This window comes from Armigeres subalbatus, chromosome 2 (assembly GCF_024139115.2).
Source record: "Armigeres subalbatus isolate Guangzhou_Male chromosome 2, GZ_Asu_2, whole genome shotgun sequence".
NCBI lineage: Eukaryota > Metazoa > Arthropoda > Insecta > Diptera > Culicidae > Armigeres > Armigeres subalbatus.
This window is the reverse complement of record NC_085140.1, coordinates 354,899,097-354,915,677: the sequence shown is the minus strand read 5'-3', so window position 1 is coordinate 354,915,677 and position 16,581 is coordinate 354,899,097. Positions and strand designations below refer to the sequence as shown.

The 16,581-nt window shown below is 38.8% G+C and overlaps 1 protein-coding gene across 1 annotated transcript in view; it reads left to right on the top strand.

The window, feature by feature from the left end:
- Window positions 1–4,441, top strand: part of LOC134217101 (U6 snRNA-associated Sm-like protein LSm4) — a 28,791-nt gene extending 24,350 nt beyond the window's left edge. Inside the window, exon 4 of the mRNA XM_062695870.1 lies at window positions 3,962–4,441. Within this exon, the coding sequence (XP_062551854.1) occupies window positions 3,962–4,285 (324 nt within the window). The 3' untranslated portion in view covers window positions 4,286–4,441. The remainder of the gene's footprint in view (window positions 1–3,961) is intronic.
- Window positions 4,442–16,581: the final 12,140 nt, after the last annotated feature.

Sequence of the window (16,581 nt, the reverse complement as noted above, 5' to 3'; positions counted from 1 at the left end):
GATGCCCTGCGAAACCGTAGGAGAGGACATTTTCATGGTTATATCAAATGTATTGTGCCGCTTGCGGCAGCTGTATCTTCTTCTATCATTGTCTACCCTGGCCACAAGTCTTCAAAAAGTTGGTTATGCGCTTGAAATTGTTTTTCATTTGAAATTGAGTACTGAGTCAAATTAAAAAAATTGTTTCTGGGATACTGTGATGATTCCTTCGAACAACTCTCCAAGGGTTTCTATTCCGCATCTCGATATTACCATTAGTCGATGGTTCCTCCAATATCGACTCATAGAAGTTTGAGGTTTTCACCGATCGCCGTGGACAATGATATGAAATCGCAACATTTTGATATAAAAAAATCTCTTCTTCTTGTAAATATTAAGTTCAGAATGAATGACCTATTTGATAGAAAAAAAAAAAAACAAGATTAATCTACCTAGCGGTGATGGTGCCTTTATCGTTCGTTCAAAAGGGTTGAGAAATATATAAGAAAAGTCTAATATAACAGAAATAGGTAGATAGCTCTTATTTTTCATATTTGTTTATTTGCATTCTAAAATTTTGAGCATAAGTGCCAGAAAAGTGATTTTCCCATGCAGCTGCTGAAATTAGTATTTTGCCATAACTTCGGAGCCCATAGTCCGACCTGGCCAATTTTCAATAGGAAACAATAGGGTAAGATTTTCGTCGAATGCTTTTTACTGCGAGTAATTCTGTTGAGGAAAAGTTCCTAAAAAGTGAGTGAGATTTTGTGCACAGACACTTTCAATGGATTCTTCACGGCTTTTCACAATTACCGAAACTGGGTCTGGGGTTCCCCCGGGTTGATATTAGATTTCAAGAGCATAACCAACTATTTGATGGAAAATTATAGTGAAACAGCCGCTGCACGGCATGTCTTTAAGGGCAGATTTCCACGTCAAGTTTTTTCACGCTGCTTGCACGTAAACGTGTGCACGACTACATTTGATGCCGGGTATCTTGCTTGAAAACACGCTACGTGGGCATCGGCCCTAAGTAAGAGTAAGAGTAAGCACGGAAATGTCCTCTCCTATGAGCTCCAAGACGGTACTTCATAGGTTCCAAAATGGAAAATGTGGTCACTTATTCATTTCGGTATAAAAACGGAAATGTCACCAACTACGGGTTCCCCGTGGTCATCTCATTGGTTCCCAGAGTGGCCAATGTGGTCACTTATCGATTTCAAGCGCATAATAATCAATTCTGTGGAAAATCATGACGAAAGAGCCGCCGCACGGCATATTTTGGTGCTAATACGGAAATGTCCCTTTCTACGGGTTCCCCGAGGGCACCTCATAGGTTCCAAGAGTGGCCAATGTGGTCAATTATCGATTTCGAGCTGAATAACCATCTCATTGGTGGGAAAACACCAAAAGAGTCGCCGCACGGCATATTTTGGTGCTAAAACGGAAATGTCCCCTCCTGCGGGTTCCCTGGGGGCCCCTGTTAGGTTCCAAGAGTGGCCAATGTGGTCACTTATCGATTTCACTGGCATAATCATCTATTTTGTGGAAAATCATGACGAAAGAGCTGCCGCACGACATATGTTGGTGCTAAAACGGAAATGTCCCCTTTTACGGATGCCCCGAGGGCACCCCATAGGCTCCAAGAGTAGGCAATGTGGTCACTTAGCGTTTTCGAGCTGAATAACCATCTCTTTAATGAGAAAACACACCGCAAGAGTCGCCGCACGGCATATTTCGGTGTTAAAACGGAAATGTCCCATTCTACGGGTTCCCTGGGGGCCCCTCATAGGCTCCAGGCGTTGCCAATGTGGTCACTTATCGATTTATAGCGCATAATCATCTATTTTGTGGAAAATCATGACGAAAGAGCCGCCGCACGACATATTTCGGTGTCAAACGGAAATATCCCTTTCTACGGGTTCCCCAAGGGCACCTCATAGGTTCAAGAGTGACCAATATGGTCACTTATTTATTTCGAGGAAATAACCATCTCTTTGGTGGGAAAATACACCGAAAGAGTCACCGCTCGGCATATTTCGGTGTTAAAACGGAAATATCCATACTACGGGTTCCCTGGGGGCCCCTGGTAGACTCCAAGAGCGATCAATGTGGTCATTTATCGATTTGAAGCGCATAATTATCTATTTTGTGGAAAATCATGACAAAAGAGCTGCCGCACGGCATATTTTGGTGGTAAAACGGAAATGTCCCATTTAACGACATCCTTGAGGGCACCTCATAGGCTCCAAGAGTGGCCAATGTGGTCACTTAGCGATTTCGAGCGCATTATCATCTATTTTGTGGAAAATCATGACGAATGAGCCACCGCACGGCATATTTTGGAGTTTAAACGAAAATATTCCTTTCTACGGGTTCCCCAAGGGCACCTCATAGGTTCCAAGAGTGGCCAATGTAGTCAATTATTGATTTCGAGCACATAATCATCTATTTTGTGGAACATCATGACGAAAGAGCTGTCGCACGACATATTTTGGTGTTAAAACGGAAATGTCCCCTTTTACGGGTTCCCCGGGGGCACCTTATAGGCTCCAAGAGTGGCCAAAGTGGTCACTTAGCGATTTCGAGTGCATTATCATCTATTTTGTGGAAAATCATGACAAAAGAGCCGCCGCACGGTATATTTTGGTGCTAAAACGTAAATGTCCCTTCCTGCGGGTTCCCCGGGGGCACCTTGCATGTACCAGGAGTGGCCAATGTGGTCACTTATCGATTTCAAGCGCATAACCATCTGTTTAGTGGAAAATCATGACAAAAGAGTTGCCGCACGGCATATTTTGGTGTTAAAACGGAAATGCCCCCTCCTGCAGGTTCCCCGGGGGCACCTTGCATGTACCAGGAGTGGCCACTTTCATCGGAAACTATCTCATAGACAATACATTACCGTTTTAAAATAATCTATGAAGAATTAGCGATCGAAAGGCATATATGGAGCAATTTTATGCTCCCCTTATATGACCGACAAGGTTCCCGTGGAAGTCGTTTCCTGGTGGCCATTATCTCCAGAACCAGCATATCACCACATAGCCACAAAATTGATGAGTTTATCTTTCGAACGGTATATAAACTTTGTAATTCGGTTATAATTTGACTGTTTTATAAGCATTTACATTTCTGGGTCAATATGACCCTAACATCTTATTCGTAAGTTTTTTCTAATATCCGAAGAAGGTTAAAGCGAGTACCTTACCAATAATTAGATTCATAAAGATATCCTCCAAATTATTTTGTAATTTCGGATCATAATATTGTGCTTTGCAACAAAATGACAACTATTGTGATCATTTTCCAAGGCTCTCATAGATGTGTAAAATTTATCCGCAGTACAAATAGTACGTGCTATCAAAGCATTCACGGCCGGAATCCGCCACGGCTCAATTTCCAAAAACATATTTTTTTTTTCCTGGAGCTATGTTTTTCTTAGGCGACTTTTCGTTGCGGCTGAAATTAAGCGGAGGAATAGATTTTTTTATGAGCGGTACAATACCTATTTTTACAGCTCGTGTTCAAATGACAAACAGCCTACTTTTCCATTCCATGCTTTATTGCACCCATCAAACTCATTATCACACTTACGTATGTGCTACTACAATGCAAAACCATCAATGAAATATCAGTTATCTGACTACTTTTTGGTCAATTAGCCTGGATAAGTTCATTGCTTTATAAATATATTAAAATATGCTGGTTTGCCATATACTCGATAGTGGATTCCATAGAACAACAATTCTTTCAAAAAGTATCCAATACAGGCCAGTGTTAAATAGAATTGTAAGATTAGGGAAAATTAGAAGTATCGTCAAATATATTCTGGAAATATATTCTGGGTAACGCACAAGAAGATAAAAGAACATCCGCAGCAACGATTCCTTCATTTGTCCTGGAATCACCCGCAGAGAACATAAATTAATCCGCCGTATTGTGTTTTTTGCTTGTTCGATTATTCCGTTTCGCGTCACAGGATGGCGATAAATTTTGGCGAATGCCCGAGTGTTACATCCGCGGCAGCACGATCAAGTATCTGCGCATTCCGGACGAGGTGATCGACATGGTGAAGGAGGACGTGCAGGCCAAGTCGCGGAATCGAACCGAACTGAACAAGGGAGGTGGTCGCGGTCAGGGCGGCGGTGGTCAACAGGGTGGCCGCGGCGGTGGCGGCCCAGGTGGAGCCGGAGGGGGACGCAATAATGCCAACGCCAACAATAGGAACACCTTCGGCAATCGTGCGGCCAATCGGTCCGGGCTTGGAAATCCAAATCGGAACGCTCTCAACAAGAAGCAATAGTCACCACCGTACCATTGAATGCCTGTTAATATATTTGAAGTGTGAAAAAGAAAAGCGAAGCGTTTCGAACGAAGAACGTTTTCAGAGAAAACATGAATAAAAAAGTAATGCTTTTGTGTGCTCGCTGGTGGACGCGCTCCACGTTGGGAAAAGAAACGATTTGACTTCTTTTATATTATTCAGAAAGGATACCCTCTCTTCAGTGCGGGCAACGTTCCCATTCGTTTAATAGAGAACTGTCCGCTGGAAGATAAATTTAATTTCTTTTTGTATAAATTATTTCTCTTCTTTCCGCATTCGATTTGGTTCTTTTATGCTCACGAGACCCATTTGGAGACGGTAAGTGTTGTTGTTGCCGGCTGATGGGTACCTCTATATGGACAAAAGTGTGGGTCTCTCGCTCTCAATCGCAGTACAAAAGGTTGATCCGATGAATAGGAACAGAATGAGGAAAAAAATGTGGCGAAAGTCGAGTCAAGTACGAGACGGCCTTACAGTTGAGATTGAATTACGTATTTGTAAAGATAAAGAATTAAATGGAATAGTACTAAATTCGTTTTATGACAGGTGACTATTAAATCTTAAGCTTCTTCAGAGCTTGCTTCTCATGACCACAAGAATTTCCGTTCTGAAAAAATCTATGAACTAAGATATTTTGAACAAGGCTTCTCGAAAGATTCCTCAACAACTAAAAGTGGAAAACTATGTTTTGCATGAAATTCTTTTTTTTTAAATTCAGCAAAATCTGGAGCCCGAAATCATCGGATTTTTTCTTCTATTTAATTGTACCATCCTGTAGCACGTAGGAAGGCGAATCGAAACGGACAAAAACAGAATGAAAGAACGTTCAAGCACTTCGCACAAGTTAAGGTCTAGCGTGGAAGCAACCTGGCAGCGCACCGAGAAGAACGATCAGGACAAAAAGCTATCTTTTCCATGCGACCAAAGCGGAGAGCGCGAGAATTAATCGTTTGAAATCTGTTAAAAACGACACCTCGGCCAAATTGAATAAGCTGGTGTGAAATAAAGGGGAAACCGGTTTGCTCCGGGATGACGATGATCGTCGTGGAGAATCGAAGCAAAAGAGTATCCATTGTCCATTGTGTTTGGGGTCCGAGTGGATTCTTGGGATGGATCAGTCCCTGGCAGATGAAATGGATGGGATGCTGCGGAACGGTACCAAAAGTGAGGGTTGGAAGGTGGGGATTTAACTTTGCATGTCACTTAGGGGACGTTTGTGATAGATGACGATCACGGTTTGAATTTTGAGAACTCCTACGCATACGATGGAAATCTGTCCGGATCAACCACAATGACATCGAATAAATTTTAACTTGAATAGAAATTAGATTTCTGTCGTGGGGCTCTTGAGTTAGTCATAGAAGTTCTTTGAACTTAAGATGATTCAAAAGAGGTATCAGTTGAGATCAGCTCTATTGCTGTATAAAAGCTTTTTTCGACTTGATGACCTTTCATGGAACAGTAGTGTTATGAAATAAATTTTCTTTGATCATCGCCTCAGATACAGTTCTCATGTTATTTTCACCGTGTTAAATAGGTCTAGAACCAACGATCAAGCTTACGCGTCATGCTGTTTTTAATGACATTTGTTTTGTGATTTTTTATAATTAGTTAAAGGTCATCATATTCGTGTCAGTCTGATTTTAATGTTAAATGTCAATTAAAACGAAACATACACCATGGTTTTTGTGCATACATCAAATAACATTTTTTACTGTTTAGTAGCTAATTGAGCCAATTCAAATTCTGGGATTTATCTACGGTGTCTCTGGTCAAAGGAGCTTTTAATCAAATTAGTATCTCTGAAACGCCCGCTACACAGAAGCATATGTTTTCATATTCCTTTTTGGCCCACTTTGGGTGTTATACAATAAACGAAGTTAGCAAAATTATGATTGATTCAGAAACAGTTATCAAACAAAAGACTATTACATTCTTAAGATTAGTATCCTGTTTAAAAGAAATGTCTTTGTCTATCAAAACACAATCATATGTTGCATTCCGATCACTGAACAGAAAAAAATTTCCAAAATCTCCAAAAGTATAAACTTGATAGAACGGAAAATCGGAAACATATTTCAAACATATTACCGAACTCCGAATGGAGCCGATCGCGCTTTATAGAGTTTGTTGTTTTTCTCATGGTGAAATGTGGTTTTTCGTGTAGTTTATCTTCAAAAAACGTGGGGTTCCAAAATCGTTAAATTAAATGGCGCGAACTTTCTGGAACTTAGAGTGAGTAACGTCGCGTTGTGTGAAAATTTTGAAACAATTCGAAAAAAAAAACGAAAAGTTCGAGATGTTTTTATTTTGTTTTCCTTTTCTCGTATAACAAAGCTATGTTAATTGTTCTAACTCTACAGACACAGCAAAAGTCAATCTTGTCATGCAATGCAGTCATGGATAAAGACTGGTTTACAGTTCAGAAAACGAGTCCGCGGATTTGTTACGGGATTCTGCTCCGGGTTTTGTCAGGGAAAATTTTCCGCCGATTAGTCTCCACTGTCAAAGCATTCTCCGTGATTGGGTTTGCTTCGTGTTTTGAGAATCTGTGTATTCGCGCCCGTGCTTAAGTTTACACTTCTAGGTTTTGGTTCGGATTTCTTAATAAAACACATACTAGCGACAGAGATGCATCTGAACATGAGAACGCGTGTTCGTGTTCAAAACGTTTTGAACACTGCACACTAGGGTGGCTCAAAAAACACTTTTTCAAATTTTTTGATGGGCCGCCCTCTTATTCGGTTCTATTTGATGCCCTGATGCTCTGGACAAAATTTCAGCCAAATCGGTTAACGTTTGGTAAATGTATGCAGAAACATCGAAAAACAATGATTAGCAGTTGGACGGCACAATTTGCGATGCAAAACTATGATACTCATTCAGTACTTGTAGAATTAAATACAGAATGTTTATTAGACAAAGATATTAACATTTTACTGGAGTGTTGTAGGGGTGAATTTATTTCTTTTCAAAGGTAAAAGAAACGAAATTTGCTCAAACCCTACTTCAGAGAAATGCACAGTACTTCGCCATGCAAACACTAATCTTTTCGCGGATTTAAGCATTACAATCTGTACTAAATTCTTCAAGATTTGATTGAGTATCATAGTTCTTCATAGTAAATTGTGCCGTCCAATTGCAAATTACTGTTTTTGATGTTTCTGCATACTTTTGGAATATAAACTTCCAACGAGTTTAGCACCGCCCAAACGTTGACCGATTTGGCTGAAATTTTGTTCAGAGCATCAGGGCATCAATTTATTTCATTTATTTAGTCTACCTCTATACAGATAACACTGAATCAACAATTTGATGCCACAATACACGGTTCGAGGCCGCATCTCTCTCCATCCTCGAATACGCCCCACGCTCGCCAAGTCGTTCTTGCACCTGGTCTGCCCATCTCGCTCGCTGCGCTCCACGTCGTCTCGTACCTGCCGGATCGGAAGCGAACACCATGTTTGCAGGCTTGCCTTCCGGCATTCTTGTGACATGCCCTGCCCATCTTACCCTTCCGGCTTTAGCTACCTTTTGGATACTGGGTTCGCCATAGATCTGGGCGAGCTCGTGGTTCATTTTTTGCCGCCACACACCGTCTTCTTGCACACCGCCAAAGATGGTCCTAAGCACCCGTCTCTCGAATACTCCGAGTGCTTGCAAGTCCTCCTCGAGCATTGTCCATGTTTCATGTCCGTAGAGGACAACCGGTCTTATCAGCGTCTTGTACATGACACATTTGGTGCGGTGGTGAATCTTTTTTGACCGCAGTTTCTTCTGGAGCCCGTAGTAGGCCCGACTTCCACAGATGATGCGCCTTCGTATTTCACGACTAACATTGTTATCAGCCGTTAGCAAGGTATCCCCGGTCTATCGTACCACTGCTTCCCAGGTGGGCCATTTCCAATCCTAAAATTGTCTAGACCGGCAACGGGAATCGAACCCAGCCATTCTCAGCATGGTCTTGCTTTGTAGCCGCGCGTCTTACCGCACGGCTAAGGAGGGCCCATTTTGTTTATGTACAAGATTTGTTGTTTCATTTGCTTCATAAACGGAAGATTAAAGTATCGATCCCAGGCATTTCCCTTTCTAAATCCTGAATTTTCATAACATGCTGCCTGTTACTTAGTAACAATAAATAAATGAATAATTATGAAAATTTATTTATTATTACGCATATGCAAAATTTTACAAAACTTCCATTTACTTCCACTATGATAAACTTGTGTGTATCAACAGTAGAAGCATAAGTACTAGAACGCTAGTAGTCATTTTAATTATTTTACCAAATTATGCTTCAACAAGCATCAATTGGCTATAATTTATGCATCATGTTGTAGTGCTTGTTCATTACTAACATCGGTTTGACGCTTGTAGTACCGATACTTTGGCTCCCAGGTCGAAGTAACCTAGATGTTAGTTACGCGAACAGAAACGACATTAAGAATCTTATACTCTTGAATTAACTGTATCAACAGATACAAGTTTATCATAGTGAAAGTAAATAGAAGAATTGTAAAATCCTATAATTGAGTAAATTAATGTTAAAAAAAGGTTGGTATTCGAAAGTACTTGTTCATGGATGATACATACGGAAGCTTCTCGCATACTGGTCTCATCCAGGTAAGAAAAAAGAGGTTGTTGAACGAAATGCTTTGTTTTGTTAGAAGAATTCATATTTGAAAAAATAAAATCTAATACTTCATGCTCATGCTTTTATTTAAGAATTATCATCCTAGTCCCATAGATTACATAACTTACTAAAACAAATCCAAGAAATATCTTCTTCTTTCTTCTTAATGGCATTACATCCCCACACTGGGACAGAGCCGCCTCGCAGCTTAGTGTTCATTAAGCACTTCCACAGTTATTAACTGCGAGGTTTCTAAGCCAGGTTACCATTTTTGCATTCGTATATCATGAGGCTAACACGATGATACTTTTATGCCCAGGGAAGTCGAGGAAATTTCCAATCCGAAAATTGCCTAGACCGGCACCGGGAATCGAACCCAGCCACCCTCAGCATGGTCTTGCTTTGTAGCCGCGCGTCTTACCGCACGGCTAAGGAGGGCCTAAGGAGAAATATATTTCTTTTTACTAATACAATACCCTACCATTAGTCAATTGGGGAGATGCAGAGGTATACTCGGTTTATAGTAACTAACAATACGTTCTTTCCTTGATAAACATAAAGACGTGCCCAGCGTAATTTAGCCGGTGCAAATAGTTAAAAAATGTCTCTCTCCCTTGGATTTTTTGCCCAAGAATAAAAATTTGTGGGAACAAAAGTATAATCTCCGGAATATTTTGAGGATTTTCTAAAAATTCTTTTATAAATCCGAGTTTTTTTTTAGTTTTTTACGGTCACCCCCTCTCCCTTAACTTTCATAGATCAGTAGGACATAATGTTTATTAAAAAGGTCGAGGAAAAAAGTCATCAAGTAGAACCATTCTGCTTCATAATGAACAATGGACTAGAACTCACCTGTTCCAAAATTATGACGGTTCCCTTTCTTGAAGTTTGCGTTGGATTGCAGATGCAGAGATTTTTTTCAACGAAGCTCTCTTGACTGATAAATCTTCTGTGTTTTACCGTTTGCAATCCTAAGAGTCGACATCGATCTTCATACGGTGGTAGATATCTCGGGTCACACCATGGAAGTCTGCGAAGGGCTTTTTTCACGATTTTTTTGTATGGCTTCGATTCTGGTAATCCAGTTGATATGATACGGGCAATATAGGGGGCATTTGATTGTATAGAGATAGAGCACAGTTACATTTGAAAGGGTGGCATATCTGTACACTCGCTTGAACCGTGAGGCAACCATATACAAGTTGACTTGGCAGGCGTTAAGCGCAACCGAGAATGCAGCTTAGTGTTCATAAACCTCTACCATATTTTCAAACTGCGAGGTTTCTAAGCCAATTTTCCATTTTCCATTCGTATTTTATAGCAGCGCTGCTAACCTCTACACTGAAAAAAAATGTCACAGTAATGCCTACCATATCAAGGGTAAAATTGAAAACATTTTACCATTTGATTTCGGTAGAACGTGAAACGTAATTGATACTACTGTGTTTGTAGTAAACTTGACCATGCTTTCTCTGGGAAAGATTATAGCATGGTTGACTATTTCAGTTGTCGAAATTACTATGGTTGCCATAATATGCGCATGGTAAATTTAACTGAAATAAATGGTTTGCATAGTATTATGGTATTTCTTATAGAACAATAATAAACAACTCACATTTCGATTTTGAATTAAAACACTTTTATTAAACACGATGAAAGGTGATCTATAAGGCAAAATTTTCTTTTAATAATTTGGTGCATGCATTGCTCCTTTCGGGATGTAAGCAGTAAAAAATAGGTTTAAAAAATGTTCATGAACATTATCACTTATACATGCATATTATCAGAGGCCAAACTGATGTGTACAACTAACGTAGACAGAAACTTTAGCAACAATGTTTTTCTTCGTGCGGGGGAATAACAACGGTGGTAATTAGCTACTTTGCCAGCAAATATCAAGCCATCACTGAAATAGCATAGCATAGCATAGCATAGCATAGCATATGTGATTGTACAAATCGTGGGTGGCTATACAATGCTCAATTCAAGCTCCATCCGGAATAAGGGCGAATGTCGCAAGAGAGGACTCTCCCCGTCGACCCCCCCTTAAACAAAAGTGACAAGCAGCAGATCTCTCTGAGGTTTATCACTTCAGAACGAAAGAAAACAATGCGAACTTGCATTCTGAGGTGATAAACTGCAAAGAAACTCCCTGCCTGTCACTTTCATTCAAATGAGGGGAAGTCGACGAAGAGAACCCTCTCCCTCGACACCCGGCCCCCCACCAGACAGAGCCTGAATTGAGCAATCTACTGTATATTGTCGCAAATTGGTACTTGGGATTAGTACCTTTTCCTATACAGTAGCAGTTGTATACCTGGGCACGTCCTGACAATCACGAAAGGAGAGGAAGGAATGTTAGTTCAACATCTACTAGTGAAGATGAAGGGAACCCATACTACCTTCATAGATGTCTCGGGAAGGAAAATTTGTGTTAGTGGGAAAGGTGAATAATAGGGAGCTCTATTCGACAATATAGAGCGTTTGTCAATAACAATATATGCTGTAAAAGTAATAAAATATATTCATCAATTTACTTACGAACCGTCCTAAGGGAAAAACAAAACAAAACACGAAATTTCGGCAAATCGCGCGATCGTTCTGCCGTCCGAAACAAGAGCCAACACGCACTGAACTAATTAACTTTATTACCGGCCGCGCAATGCAAAACACAAAATTTCGGCAAATCGCGCGATCGTTCTGCCGTCCGAAACAAGAGCCAACACGCACTGAACTAATTAACTTTATTAGGGGAAGTGGGGGTAACACGCCCATAGGGGTTAAAACGCGCGTTAATAAGGTTAAATATCCCCATTGTGATTATTTTAAATAGTCTATACGATGAATCAATGAAAAATATTGCCATTGGATACATATATTTCATGATTTTTCTCTAGTTACACATGAAAAACTCGAAAAAATGATTTTTGCGTGTTTTGATGCAATTCTAGCTCGGTGAAATTTAGTCTTTCTATCGCTGTTATTCATTGGTAAATTGAAAATTGAGCCATGAGCCATGCTGCTTACTCGTGTTCTTTATGTTCCACACGAAATCGTCGTCAAAATTGGTCTTAAAACGATTTGATGGGCCTTCAAACTTCTGAGGTCGGTGCAGTACGCCCATGCTCATTTCGTATGACCGAAACAGCTGAAACATTCGGTTAATTGCCTTAATGTAGGCAATTAAAATGAAAATCAGTACGATAAACACATGCGCGTTTTAACCCATCCATTGGCGCATCTCACCCGCATGGTTTCAAAATCAATATTTTCGGGTGCTTTTTAAAAATCAAATTTCTGTGCAATAAAATGTACAATTAGATATCTGTCATCGGTAGTCAGTCGCAGATATGCTGTTCTTTAGTATGCGCTGATGAAAACTGGCTGAAATGGTGGTTTTCATTGATAAAAATGGCACTTTCCTTAACGTGGGCGTCCTACCCCCAGTTCCCCTACCGGCCGCGCAATGCAAAACACAAAATTTCGGCAAATCGTGCGATCGTTCTGCCGTCCGAAACAAGAGCCAACACGCACTGAACTAATTAACTTTATTACCGGCCGCGCAATGCAAAACACAAAATTTCGGCAAATCGCGCGGTCGTTCTGCCGTCCGAAACAAGAGCCAACACGCACTGAACTCAATATCAAGCCATCACTGAAATCCACATATTTTCGTAATCATCATAGTTATCCCGTTATCCGTAATGTGTGCAGGACTCCACCATAATACAGTTCCCTGGTATCGTCTTTCTTTCTGTACTACATGTAATTCCAAATAAACGAGAATTATCAATATTTATTAAAACTGCTAGATGAAATCACTTACCACAATATTATATAAATCATCGAATTCTTCGTATATAAAAAAGAAACTGGTTAGCTGTTTTCAGCGGTATATGGCGGGTACAGAAGTCTTGTTGCAGATGAAAATAATCAGACTATAGAATTCAACTAGTATCGCATGGTGACATAATTATTTTGTTTACAAAAAATGTAGTTGGGATAACTACATTGTGCATGGTAGTTGGATCACTGACATTGCATAGTAATGTCAACCGTAACGTGGTTGCCTTCATATTATTTTGAGATCGCCCTAACTATGTTACGGCATAGTAAAACTAAACAGATTTGTGCTAATAAATTTACTATAAAGTTATTATCAGTGTAGGATATAAAGGGTACCTTACTCTGTTGCGATGTACCTGCTTAAGGCTTTTGTTTTGTCGTTATGGTCGGAGTAGGGAAGAACAGTCCAATATGCACCCCTTAAGGTTTTTCAATGTTTTCACCACTATAAACAAAAATACCGAACGATTTCAACATGCAAATGCAAAATTTACAAAACTAGTGACATCACAATGATCTCATATTCAAAACAACAAAGATTTTGTGACTTTCTAACGCAGTTAAAATGTTTTTCTAAAATAGGCCTGGGGCAAAACGCCCGAATAGTGGTGTAATATGATTCGATTGCATGTGAAATAATGGCGAACGCATCGTTATTTGTTCATCTTTGCCGATTGATCGAAAATCTTACGGGTGATATAAAAGAATCGCAAATCGTCGAATTTAAAAGAAATTGAAGCGATTTTGCTCGAAAATCAGTAACCAATATTTAATTGTAATGATAATATTGGTTCAGAAATGTGCTACAATGAGTTATTTTATTAGTTAGGCGTTTTGCTCGTGAGTGCGTTTTGCACAACATTGCCATACAACTTGAAAAAATTGCGGAACCAAACTGATGGAGGCGCGTGGTCTGTCATGTGATGAATCGTTTGTTATGCTTATGGGAAAATGGTAGCGATAAAAAATATACACGACGATGCAAATTGTTCTGCGTTTAAATTAGCACTACTTCATAAACCCACCAAATCATTGACTGAGCTACATATCTTCATAGAGCACCACTTCCATTTGACTTACACAATATTTTGATTATAAATCTATAAAAAAAAAGATTTTCTCACATCAGACTTCTGCATCTTACAATGACTATTTCAAACTTCAAGATACATCTTGAACAAAAAAGAACAGTTTGGACAAAACTGTTATCTATTTTTAGAAACACACTAATGTTGCTCCTCTTCGAAAGCAGCTAGCTGCTTTACATTTCTGAATTCAATAGCCCAGCACTTCCAAGTCTTGTGGAGACATTATTGGTGCTAATCGAAGTGCTAATTATGTCAACTTCTAGAGAGGAATACATTGACCAACAGTGTTGATCACTGCCGGTGCCAGAGTTTTGGTATTTTTAGCGTAATTGGTTCATTTATAATTTGGCGTCAGTAGTAATGAACTATAATTGGGGGCGTAAATTAAAATTGAAAAAAGGCAGGCAGTTTCAAGTATAACGAAATTTTAGAGCAATTCACTCAATATTTTTTTACAAGGTTGGTATTCTTTAATTTTCCGGGTAACCTGATTTTTCATAGCTTTTTACCATCTGAATTTTCTTTGAATTTTTGTGATTTTTTTCATGGGATTAACTCATAGTTTCATCAACGCTGAAGGTCGTAATCAACTAAATTCGACCCGTGTAAAAAAAACTGGGTGTATGTAATTGAAAAGGTCATTAGGAATATTTTGGAATAAGTTTCTAAAAATTTCCAATTCCTGTGTGATTATGGATATACTGTAATTGTGACATTTTGGGGCTATTCTAGCAAGCAATTCCAGAGTCAAACCTGGGTTTTACTACTGACTGACCAGAATTCTTCGGATGTTCTCAAGAATTCCTTAGGAATTAATTTCTGACATTTTTTAGTAAGTATCTTGAATATTTCTTTAGGAAAACTCCCAGAACTAGGGTATCTGTTCCCATATTAATAACAGCCCGTATATTAATCCCAACCGTCGATAAACCAAATTTATTTACAATTTCTCACATCGTATGTACACAATAATGGATGGAACACATTCTTGAATGTTTGGAATATTATTCAAGATTTTGTTTGAGTAATGTTTTAATTCACAAGAATCAAATTATTAAAAGATAAAATTAGAAAGCACTTTTATTTGCATTTTCCTACCTTTGAACTGATGGTTTGATGCACTGCTCGATTGCTACTAGCAGATTCATCTGTTTTCACGCCGGTGTTTTCCACTCAATTTCGGGCTAAAACAATTCTATCCCTTCAAAATTTACTTCACAGCACATAAAGCACATCACATTTTCACTATGAATATAATTATATTTTAAAAACCAACGCGATTTCCTATAGTTTGATATAGGTTTCTTTCGAACAACGTCTCAATTATCCTTGTCCGTATTCCAAACTGTTTACATGGCTGGCAGTATCAGCAAGGGTTGCCGACCAACATTTTTATTTAAAAAAACTTTCATTGTGAAATTCAACTCTTATGTTTGTGAAATAAATTATATCGAAAAGATAAATTATGACAAACACAAAATTGAACTGATAAGATGGAAAACTGCAACAAAAACGACAATTTTGTAATTATATTTCAACTCAAATACAAAATATTGAAGAATTCGGCATCACTGCAATCATATCGTTACGTATACACACATGTAATAGTGTGCGTATTTTATGTTGGAAACAGTATTATTGATATAGGTACAGGCATAGGATTAACTGTTTTTGAATGTTATTGAAATAGGTGCATGGCGGTAATGATGTTTTTAAGCTAAATACTTCTATAATGTGATGAAAATTTCATTTTTGAAGCTACCAAATTGTTTTCAATTAAAAAATACATGAGCCGAGCGTAATTATTCACATGTTTCTTGATTATTGGGTGAGAAATCAATGCATTTCATATGCGCATTGCCTTATTGTTATTGATATAGGAACAGATACCCTATTTTGTAAATTATTTCAGGAATTCCTTCGAATGCCATCGGAAATTCCATCCCCTCGTTAATTTCTCCAATAATTCTTCCGGAATTTCCAGCAAGAATCCCTAACGGAATTTCCAAAGGATCTCCTTAAGGCATTTCCGACATTCTTAATTTTTTTCAAGAATATCTTTGTACATTCCTCCAAGAACTCTTTCGAATTTTATCTATGGATTTCCCAGAAAATCATACGAAAATAACTTCGGAGATATACCCAGAAATTCCTTTGGAAATTCAAAGGAGAAATTCCAAGAAAATTTCTTCAGAAATTCTTTTAGACATTCCTTTAAGAAATTGTTTTGAAATATCGTTGAACATTTTTTTGGAAATACCTAAGGAAAATCCTTCGGATATTCTTTTAGGTATATCAATAGAAATTGTTTTAGGAATACCTTCGAAAATTGCTTTAGGAGAAATCATTCGTAAATTCCTTCATTCATTTCTTTGGAAATTCCTTTAAGAATTTGTTCGGGAATTTATTTAGGAATTTCTTTGGGACATGTTTTAGGAAATCCTTCAGATATTTTTTTGAGAACTCCTCCAGGAATTAAATCCAGAAATAATTAAGAAAATTACGCCAGGAATTCATCCTGAAATTCTCAGGACAGGCATTTGTAAATTTCTCCGGAAGTTCCTTAGAAGGGATGATTCAACTATGACGTCCACTTCTTTTTTAGATTTCTAGACCCCCCTCCCTCCTCTGTCACGCTTTTTTGTATACCTAGTATATGTACTGTCACAAAATCTCAAACCCCTCCCCTAAAACATGTGACATCATTA